This window comes from Arvicola amphibius, chromosome 2 (genome assembly GCF_903992535.2).
Source record: "Arvicola amphibius chromosome 2, mArvAmp1.2, whole genome shotgun sequence".
Classification (NCBI taxonomy): Eukaryota; Metazoa; Chordata; class Mammalia; order Rodentia; family Cricetidae; genus Arvicola; species Arvicola amphibius.
The window spans coordinates 36977034-36989063 of NC_052048.2; the positions used below are offsets into that span (position 1 = coordinate 36977034).

Sequence of the window (12030 nt, forward strand, 5' to 3'; positions counted from 1 at the left end):
AGCTTCAGAAGTTTCCTTCCTCCCTAAGGTCAGGAAAGTAAGGAGAGATACAATTAAGTTGGCCATGACCCTGTAAGCAATACCTCACCGAAACTTCTATAAATAACCTCTGTGGACCAGAAGATCCAAAGCCCTCTGATTATCTGATCACTTCCATGGATTGCCTGTTCCTGCAAAGAGGCTGACAATGTTAAAAGTAGCTCTAAAAAGTTTGTATCTGGGTTTTTATATTGGTTGATATTTATATTTATCTTGTAAGCATAGCTTTTTTCTCTATAAAATGCATATGATGTTGCATAGACTGTAAAACCCTAAAATGCTTTTAGTGTCCATATTTCTCCTTGAGGACAGGAAGGGGGTAGATGACAACCTCTATTACCAGAAGCTCTTCCTGAGAAAGGCTCTATTCCATTCCAACTAGCTTAATGACACTTGGTAAGTCATCCAATAGCCCTTTCTTATGACTACAAAAATGACTTAAAGTATCCAATTTATAACTCTTAGGCTGCTCATAAGAGGTGCTTTGTTTACAGACTGTTGCTAGGAGTTTCATGGACATTAATCCCCTAGATCAAGAATTCCTTTTCATTAACACCCTAGCCTGACAGACTTTCCAAATATGGAAGAAGCTGTAATTCCTGTATTTAAAGACATTGCATGCTAGAGTTTATGAAAAAAAGCATAATTCATCTCAAGTAATTATGTTTCCTAGCATCAACAAAAGCAGTTTTGCTTGGATGTTCCTTTGCTCCTATAGTTTTAGCAAAGAGTCCTTTCACTGCTGGATTATCCACAGAATTAAATACAGTAGCTCTGGATGCTTTAAAGTACAATGTGGTCAAAGGAATTTGGAGGCAGCAACGTGAATCAAAATGACACTCTACAATGACCCCTTTTCAGGCTGTTTGGTGTTGGTTGAAGAAAGCAGAAATTATTTACTCTTTGAGAATCCATTTATAACTATCTATTTGCGTATAACCAAAGACAGCTAGCTCCATCCTGAACATCTGGGGAAGTGATACTCTTAAGTTCAGAGATGTGGTACTGTTTTTTAATGAAGATAATGGCCCATTCTACTCTTTCTTTCATACCTCAGTTCTACTTTGGTTAGTCTCACACTCTATTTTAATACAATACTGTGTTATATTTGTCCATAAGATATTTTATCTTTTTTCCCATTTTTTTTCTATTTTTCTCTTCTGGATTCTCAGCTCAACTCTTTTGGAAAGGGTAGATATAACAGAACACAAGAGAAGAAGAGATGCAAAAATATTTAAGCAAAAGACATTGACATTTTTAAAGCCAGTGTGATACAGTTTAAGAAATAATCTTCAAAGTTGAATCTATTAAGGTTTCAGAAAGTAAATTAAATATGAAAGATTTATGCATACTCAACTCCTGTCTTGATAGTCTCCTTTCCCAGCCTCTACAAAGACAGTGAGAAATGAATAGCTGAAGAAATGCATGAACGTGAGAGTTGGCATATTCCCCTGAAAAAGTTCTGAGCTCTTAACTTCTCTTAAATAGACATGTGAAGGTTTTAAAGTGTTCAAAACCAGAATGGGGCCTGGTAAGATGGAATCTGGAATCCAGAATCGAGTACTCACAACAGGAATTCAGCTATCATGACTCCATTACCAAGCTTAGAAACAGATAAGCAAGATCTAGAGTCTGGTTGGTAGATAGAAAAAAAGTCATGGGAAGACTCCAGTCTCTAGATGAAAGAGGGAATGCAGAGAGAGAGGCTATTTTTTCCTGTGGAGCACCGAAATTAAGATATGAGAAGCAAAAGCAATGTATGGAAAGGAATCCAAAGTTGTATTTCATGCACCCATGATCATATTGATAGAGACTCATTGCTGATGCTCAGTGATAATTGGTAAGGACTCATGACTGACTGCATTTATGTCAGCTCCTCTTCTCTCTGATCCATCTGTGGAATGCCTGACCATGGGCACAGCTGGTAATATGCTACTACAAGAAGAGGTTAATTGATTGTTGCAGAATACTATTTTAAGGTGTGTTACTTTTGTTTTTGCTCTGGAATGATGCAAAGATGTGTTTGATTAAATAAAATTCACCTTCAGTCAAGAAGCTGAATCAACAACTAACTGACAGGAGGTGGTAGGGAGGAGCCTGGTGGAGAAGGATTTTAAGGAGAGACAAAAAGCCGCACAACTTTGAGGGAGATATGAGAAAGAGAGAAAGTGAGTCACTTACTATTTGACCTCTCTGAGGAGCAGAATTTATCCTTAATCTTTGAATCTTGAGTTCTTTAGAGGGACAGAGATTTAGATAAGTTCCCTTTAATTGACATTTCTTCTTAAACTCCTTTAAACAAATTTTATTTTCATTAAAATAATATAAGGAAATATATCTTAATATATAAATGGATGAAAATCAAAGGTATGCAATTAGTACAGGAAACAGGCTGGGGAGATAGCTCAGTAGGCAGTGACTGCTGCAAGCATGAAGACCTGAATTCAGATCACCAACATGAAGGTGGAAAAAAAATAGGTGTTGTCGCACGGAGGTCTGCCACACAAGCGCTTGGGAGGCAGAGACAAAGAGATCCTCTGAGTTTGCTACAGATGGTGAAGCCAATTAGCTCATTGAGTGACCCTGTCTCAAAAAAAAATTAGGAGAGTCTTTGAGGAAGGTACACACCATTGCTGTTTTGCTTCTACAAACATGTAACACATGTATCCATGCATCCCGTCCAACCAAAGAATTGCCATAGTGTGTAATATGATTTAATGCAAAACTAAATTATGATTCTGGATATTTAGTATTCATGGGAATCCAGTCTAGAGACATATTCGTCTTTTATGTATAACACATAATGCTTTCTCAGTATTCCATGCTTTCACAAGGACTTGGTGATTCTAAGACTGCTGAGGATTTCTCATGTGACGTTCATCACATTTCGATTTAGAGAGTAATGGAATGCTAAGACAACTGCCACCTCGTCTGTCAAAGCCACACAGGCAGTCATCCAAGTAATTGCTGTAAAATGCTACACCAAGTGGAAAATTATGTCTTAATATTTATGTGAGGGTCAAAGATCTTTACTTTTTAATATTTGCCATTAAGTAAATAAACAAATACAAAAATCAAAACAATCCGACTGCTTCCAGTTTTCACAGAAGTAGAAGGTAGATAGGTAGAAGATTTAAGTAACAGCACCAAATAGACTTTCAAGCAAACTATTGCTTAGAGATGAGTCAAGTGATTAAAATATATCAGAGTCACATTAACATACAATCCTAAAACACATGAGTTTAAAGACTAACTCATAGTTTATCTATATCAAGTGTCTACTGAAGAAATCAGGGAGGAGAAAAATGTGTTTCATTGTGTTTTGGCAAATGACTTCAAAAAGTTTTCTTGAAACATTAAAGAGTTAGTCAAACTGAATTTTTTATTGTGAGACTGGAAAACACAAGCAACAAAGAAAACAAGTCGCTATAGGGTGCGGAGAGAAGGTTCTTTCCACTTATTTATCCTTTGTTATATCCAAAGGAAAACAAATCTCTGACAGTCAAATTGGCCTTTCACAGGGTGATGGATTCCTAAATGCTGAGTTGCTTCCTTTCGGTGAGAAGGTAACACTGATGAATCAGTGTGCACAAATGGCACCTGTCAGAGCAGTAATGTTAGTGAGACAAATGTTCTGTATGAGTCCCCAGACAAAACAGATGAATATGCTTTTATGGCTGCCACAGGCAAACACATTCAAATTCCTGAATCTTGTACTGGATGGGAAGGGTACATTTGAGGGAGACCTTGAAAATATACCACTTCTCAGTTAAAAATGGAGGGAGGGAATCAGGAAAAGAAGGAGTCTAGTTAGTTCAGTGTCAGACAATGTCTGCATACACACTCTACTATGGTGCTGGACTTCCTTTATCATTGAGTCCTCTATTCTCTCAGAGCTTAGCATGGCCTCATGCCTGTCTGAAAATACTTTTGCACATCATTACTGCATCATGTAATGTGTGCCCCATGAAATGTTGCTGTCTATATCTTTATATTTATTCAGATTTGTGATTTTATATTCCCTTAGACCATCTCTTCTTCAGAACTCACATAAATAGGATAACTGTGAATTCTTCACTGGCAATTGCATTCAGCCAGAATGGTGAGTAATTGTTAGCCATAGTGAATTAGGACCATGTGCTAACATCACTTCAGCTTTAACACTTCAACTATGTAATTTCATCCCCACAACAGCTTCAGAAGTTTTGCTTCTTACCTCATTTCATGCGTGAAGAATGACTTTGAAAAGTTAAGCAATATTGTCCAAGCTTTCATGTGTAAACTCATAGATAGGCCTTGATGTCAGACCCTAGCTCATTGATTCTAAAACTATTAACTGTATGGGCACAACCATTTCTCCAATTGGAGATTGCCATTGTTTGTTTCCTGGTACATCATTTCATTTCCCTTCTCTTCTTAGCATTCCCAAAGAACCATCATCCTCAGCATGATCAGACTTGGACCAGATCTCTATGATAGTAGTACTAACATATTCAAGGGGAACAAGCTCAGTTGGTGGGTTTAGAATCAGGAACCACATGTACAACTAGTAAACACAATCCATATGCTTTTTCTGCTAATTAAGACATGTGATTTTTGTCAAATTGTCTAGTAGATTCTATTTCCTAGTGTTTGACTCTAATACGGTCTCCATGGAATGATGTGTCCCTAGTATGAAATATAACAAATGACATTGAGTCCTATCATATGGGAACTCTGCCATCTATGAAAACTTGGGCTGTTTAGCATACATTCTATTCCAGGATGTCAGCAGATGTACAAGATCACTTGCTACCAATGTTTGCTTGTAGCAAAGGAAATAGTTTCAAGCAATTGTCAGAGAAAAATAAGTAGATTTTGGAGTTAGAAAATCATAAGTGAGTATATAAGAGCTTTGGAATATTGTAAAGATATGGAGCAATAAAGAAATATTGCTTGCCATACAGATATGTCAAATGGATGTGAGTAATGTATGGGACAGGTGGTTAGATATTTTCTCAGGATATTACCTTTAAGAATGTCTGTACCCCAGAATCCCCAGAAATTCTTCAGGGACAAAGATCATTCTCTATTTCTTAAAAATTTTTTTGATAATTATTTTTCCGTTCAAAGCCCTTTTACTTTTATGTGACCTGGAAGCTTTTGGTACAGCATTAGGAAGGTAATCTGCTTTCTTCATATACTACGAGTCTCACTGTTCATTACTGAAGTACACTAGATGACAGATTCCATGCTGGTTTGCCCAGAACTAATATAGAAACATAACTTTTATAGTTTGAGAGGCTACACAGAGCACAACCACAGGAAGGGATTCCAGGAGGCTGAATTGTTTGTTTGTTTTGTTTTCGCAGTCCTCCTGCAGAAATGCCCACTGTCTCCAGGCTGTCAGTTTATAGTGGAAAACTGATAGTTCTAAGGTCTCCTCACACGGCTGATTCTTTCTGACACATTCATTCTTTTCACTGGCTCAAAACTTAGCATTTGGCAGCTTTCCTTCCCATCTTCCATATGCTAAAGTCCACCAGTGCTTCTTCCTCCTGCCCATGTCCTTGATTAAATTTGCTTTCTTATTACAGCTTTAAGGACTTGCCTCTAACCTGTTATCATTATTTTCTCTTTTTATCTAGACTATCAATGAGCATAACTTTTCCTACCACTTTCTACTTCCAAGATTGAGGTGTATCTAAATGTCAAGATATTTTAAAGAGTGTTTTGTAAATACTACCAAAGCAGCCTAAGAGCTCAGCCAGGCTTAGAAAAAAAAAAGAGTAGTGAAGAAAAAAAATCACAAACTACTAATGGCACCAGGCATATCTTGTGTATTTATATCTATATGCTTGAAGAATAAACACAATAATAACAGTATTTGCTATCAGCCAAAGGACTATCTTACTATCAAGGATAGTTTAAAGAAAGGTGTGATGATTAACCTTGATTGTCAATATTACAGGTAGATTCTGGAATTTTCTAGGGCATATGCTTCTGATGTGTCTGTGAGGGTGATTTTCAGGAATTTGCTAACCGGGGAAACCCACCATCACATTTTTGGCACCTTCCAAGGAGCTGACCAGATAGAAGGAGGTTAAAGGAAAAAGCAGTCCTATTTGCTATTTTTTTTTTTTTTCTGAGTGAAGGCTTCTACGCTGTTGCTGCTGCTGGTGGTGGTGGTGCTGCTGCTATTGATGCTGCTGTTGCTGTTACTGCTCCTGCTGTTGCTGCTGCTGCTGCTGCCATCCTTGATGGAACTTAGATTCCAGCATGTTTGAACTTCCACATAATCTGAAGACTAACAGCTCTCCAGGACTGTTCCAGGCTTTCCACGTCCCCAGACTGGGACTACTGAGGTACCCTTCTAAGCAGCTATCAGATTCTGATGTCTGTGGAGTGCAGGAGGTCACTCTTAGATTACTTAGCCTCTATTGAGTAAGCCATTCTAATAAACTCAATTTGCGCATAATTATGATTTCATATATAATTATAATTTTAGAAATAATATGTAATTAGTTTTCCCTAGAGAAATCATTGCCTAATAAAAAGAATGTATGAAGACAGAATAGGAGAATAATTTTCGATCATCTGTAATTTAGTAAATATGACTCTGCAAAGAGTATGATGAAAAGAAACAATAGATTTCCAATTTCTGGGGTAGAATGGCCATACTATATACATACATACATACACACACACACACACACACACACACACACACGTACACACACGTACACACATTTGTGTACTTGTGTGTGTGTGTGTGTGTGTGTGTGTGTGTATAATGCAATTCTCTATATTCAGCTCTGAGATGTGGTTATCCAGAGAGAATTCAGGGTTAGAGCATGCAGAAGGACAAGTCTTGAACTCAGACAGGAACACGGCTAACTTCCATTTTGACAAGCCAGTCCACCTCCAGACATTCTACAGAACCCTGGATGTCAGCGACACTCTGGAAACTGTCATCCATCATCTGCATACTTTCGTACATTGAGTGTTCTCTGTCTTACAGACAAATTATCCAGATGTCAAACTAATTTCTTCAGTTTCCACTTGAAAGCTTCGTGTCACCTAGGTCTAGTCAACATTGAATCAATTTTATTCACTTTTTCTCCAACTATACAAAGACCATGTTTCTGAGAACACTGTGCTGCTATATACTGTGTTCTGAACAGAGAATGGGATTACTTGGGCAATCTAGTTAACTATGATGCCTCCAATATATGTGTCCTATCGATTTTTTCAGCAATATTTTTATTCTTGTCTCTTTACCATATATCTTCTTTTTCACAAAAAAACTCCTTGTGAGAAAGTGAACTCTTAAGTATTTTCAAATCCTTCATGGTATCTTAAGTACTATGTACTATATACATTCTACCTAATTAATAGTTACTTAATGAACAGGTTAATCTACAACATTAAAGTGATTAAAATATATAGAATTATATTGCAAAGAAAAACTAAGTAAGACTTGTATCTCAGGTGATTTTAACATGATATATGAGAAAGAGATAGTGTGTATATGTGTCTGTGTGTGAGTATCTGTGTGTGTGTGTGTGTGTGTGTGTGTGTGTGTGTGTGTATGCTCCATTGTTTTTTTACATGAAAAGGCCATAGGACAACATTAGGTTTTATCCCTCCTTAGTCACAGTCCTCCTTATATTTTGAGGCAGAGCCTCTCACTGGCCTGGGGTTCAACTATTAGGTTAGGATGGCTGGTCAATGAACCTGAAGATACTGTCCCTGCCTCTCCAGTGCTGGGATTCCAGTGCATGTCACCATAGCTTTGTTTTATTCCATAATGTGAGTTCTGGCAATTGAACTTTGGTACTCATGCACGTACGGGAAGGACTTTAGTGCCTGAGCTTTCCCTCTGCCCTCGCCCTCAGTTGCGTGATCATATTGAGTACACACTGTAGGCTGTTGGGATACCTGAATGTTGAGGGTGACTGGAGAGTAGAGGAAAGATATCCTCTACCTTTCTCATCTATTCGGTGCACAAGTTAAAGATCACATATGAAATTAAACACAAATCAATAACAAATTCAATTGAACAGAATAGAATTTGCTCTTCTTTTGACAGTTACTCATTCATTCTCCCTCTTCATATAGTCTCCCCAAAGGCAAAGTAGCTCATTAACCTTTTGGGGCATTTAATTGTATCCTCAGAGTTGCAAAACTCCTCTTGCTACAGAACGGTGTCATGTTATTTATTATCAGTGACTTTTCACCCAGTTTTCTCCTTTACCAATTGGTTGTTGTCTAATCTACTTACAGATGCTGATTCAAGAATTATTCTTTCAGGGAAGTCTTTGGAAAAAAAGATTATGCCTTCAACACAACTGAAATTCTTTTGTTATACGCCCCTGTAAACCAAACTCACACCTTCTAGTTTATATGACAAATTCACTGGAGCAATGTCAATGGCCCTTCGCCTACCCCAGTACTACATTCTAAGCCTCATAGAAGCAGAGGTTAAGACTGCCTAGAATAGTGCTCAGCAGAAAGGAGGTTACTTAAAAATGTCTGCAAATGACTAAATGAATTAAAGTCTTCTTCCCTCTTTATCTATTTACAAACACGCTTTTTATTGGCAAGAAATTCAGAAAAGATTTGTATGAGAGACAGTGAATATTTTAAGCATAAATTAAATAGCAAATGACTTTTTCACTTATGCATTGAGTGAAAACCATTAAGAATGTTTATTATTATAAACTCAAGCATTCTGTAAACTTGATCAGATATACTATAGATGATAACAGGTGCCACTGTTTCTGCTTTGAGATGTCTTAGGGGCTTTTGTTTTTGTTAAAATGACTTTGTTCTCTTGGCTAGAACATGAACAAATGTTTATTTATAAGAGTATTTGAAGGAACAAGGTCCCAAGTATCAGTGGGAATGCCAATTACAGTGATATGGACAGGTAAAAAAGGATACATTTCCCTTGACCTGTAAGAGTTATGCTCCTTATCTATTTTTTTTAAATCTTGTAAAATTCAATTTACTTTTTCAATTTGTCTCCAGCCAGGCTTCTTTCTGTCATCTATGCAGACATCTCAATTCTAGCCATGTAAAGTCACATGAAGAGGACAATGGGAATGAAATTACCTGTGCACTTGCGATCTGTGTCTTCTTTTTTGGACCCACTAATTGTCAACTTGCAATTAAAGTTTTCTTCCCAGTATTCAGCAAACCATACATTTCTCCGGTTGTTTTCAAGTGTTCGGGATGTGAAATAAGCATCAAACCCTAAACAGAGTTAAATGAGAAGGTCAGAATTCATAGAGATCACTGCTACTATACTGAGAATAAATTAAAGAAACAAAAGGGATCAGTGATAGGCTGTAGACTACATTTATTTAATTAGTCCATCAATATAATAGATGCATGAATATCAAATACACATGCAGATATATGTGTGTGTGTGAGCTAAAATATAGAAAGTTTTCTAATTTAGTCAATAATTAAAAGGTATATTCTACAATCTACAAGCACTATATTGTGAGGCTTACTGAAAAACTTAGGAAAGATGTAATATATATATATATATATATATATCACAGAAAAAAGGCTTTACATTTCTAGTGTGCAAAGCCAGAGACAAATGTCTTCCACTTTGGTGATTAATGCTGTCAATTTAAGGGTCTTAACTCATTTAGTTGACAAGTCTCTGGGCAATGGGGATTAGCTGAGGTAGGACGACCCACCTTAACTGTGGGAAGAATTATTCCATGGACTGGGATTCTGCTGTGGGACAATGGTGTCATACCCTGTAAAGTTTTGTCAGTTGTACTGGCTTAATAAAATGCTGATTGACCAGTAGTCAGGCAGAAAGTATAGGCAGGATGACCAGAACAGGAGAATTCTGGGAGGAGGAAAGGCTCTGCCTGCAGCTGTCACCCAGACACAGAGGAAGCAAGATGAGAATGCTTCACTGACCAAAGGTACCAAGCCACATAGTTAACACAGACAAGAATTATGGGTTACTTTAAAGTTCCTTTGGTCAGGTATTTTGTTGTAGCATTAAAAGAATTTAATGATATACAACATACTAATTTTGTCTTTTTCATATTATAACTTATGGTTTCAGTGCTTACTATAGACCTGTCTATGTCGTAATATCATTATTCTCACTTGGTACATGAGAAAACACAAGCTTATAAAATATTGTAACATGCTCAAAGGCAACTGTTATTCTCTAGTCTACATTCTTGGCTATTTCAGCTACTGGAGAGTGAGTAACATATCAAGACCTTCTTCTTTTGCTATTGTACCATCATAGAATTGGCTTCCCAGTCAAAGAGGAAATAAAATTGATTTCAGAGAGGCCACAGGTAAATAAGTATGCCACTTGATGCTATTCATTTCACATCCATACTAACAGAGACTCAAGAGTCCAAGTACTATACAATTCTATAGCTGCTGCTTGTGGAATGGGTAATTTCAACCACTACAATGAAGCTTTGAGGTCTCAAGACTATCAAAATTCAAAAGAAATGAAAGATCAGATTTAGACTACCACCTGTACTAGGCTTGAATGCCAGGTCTACTAATGTCACTATGTCATGGAAACACAGGAAGTCCACACTTTGCATGGCTGATCTTCTTTTTGTCTATTTGCAGAAATAAAGATGACACTATCTCCTGTCCCTCTCCACAGTGCCACCAATGAGTGGCAGGAGGAAGAATACTTAAACTTAGAAAGTTTAAGGCTAAGAACCGTAGGAGAAGGGGAAAATACTAACACATACTTAAAGTATCCAGCTACTCTGTGTGTCATAAGAATTGTGTCAATGTTTACAGTGACAAAAGCAGAAAGTATTTTACATACATTTACTCTTAAGGTGTCACATTAACTCTAAGCAGTGGGTATTACTCTGCTTAGAAAGTTAAATTATTGTTTCAAAGTCAGAAATGAATAATTCAGAAGAATTTGATAGTAGGGTGCCTAGTTTCATTTACATATGTTGCAATGCTCCAAAGCAGGCTTATGTTTTGATGAGTGTCATAATCACTTGGACAGCTGATCAGGGAAATGGAGAAAAGGGGAAACTGGGTTTTTATTTTCTCTTTCATCTTCTGGACATTTCCATGCCCACCAAAGATCCAGAACAGACCTATGGAATTTGCTGTTATCCACACACTATGCCTTTCTCTCTCTTTTTTTTTTTTTGGTTTTTCGAGAGCCTTTTTCTCTTTTATTTCCTAGAAGATGCCCCGTTATGAAAGAATTAGTATTACAGGAAATTGGTAGTTCCAAAAGCAGAAGATAAACTATTTTGTATGTGAGAAGATAATATAATGAGGAAATCAACCAATTTGGTGCCTGGTTTTGTGATCTGAGAGTGATGGGGTAACCCAGGTTCAGAAAACAGGTCTTCTTACACAAACACAAAGGACAGATGCATAGATAAAATGGTATCATCCACTGAGGCTCTTTTTGATGCCTTGCTTTTGCTTGTCTGAATCAGATGTCTTATAGGACCTGGCAACCTATTTCTACCTTTTATTAGGTCATGGGAGAAGATAAATGGATTCTTGTTAGTTCCCTTTACATATTTCCATTCAGAAAGAAGGAAACTAACCGGATGTCATATCTTCAAGGTTTGAAAAGCATCTTCTTGCAGTCAGATATTAACAGTGCTTGAGAATACAATTGGTAGCCCTTTCAGTAAGGTGTACTTTGTGGTGCTCTTTACTAACAGATAAGGTATTTCTGACATCAAAGTAGAGCAAAGTCTATATTACAGTTTCAGAAACCTGAAGATTCTACCTATGTTTCTTTAGAAACAGGATAGTTCATAGAAGATGTTTAATGACCCAGGTGGGGCAGAGACTTAGAGATAGAATCAGATATTAATTTAACTAATATCCAAGTTCCTGTGTTCTTCATCTCCCTCCCCACACTTGTGTGTGAGATAAATTTCTACCCATCTGTATTCAATTTCAGAAGGAAAAAATGATCTGAACATATATCAGTACAATTAATAACCTTGCCAGAAT

General features: G+C 37.0%; 1 protein-coding gene across 1 annotated transcript in view; it reads right to left on the reverse strand.

The window, feature by feature from the left end:
- Grm7 (glutamate metabotropic receptor 7) overlaps window positions 1–12030 on the reverse strand; it is an 846624-nt gene that overhangs the window by 247556 nt on the left and 587038 nt on the right. Inside the window, 1 exon segment of the mRNA XM_038319039.1 lies at window positions 9136–9276. Within this exon segment, the coding sequence (XP_038174967.1) occupies window positions 9136–9276 (141 nt within the window).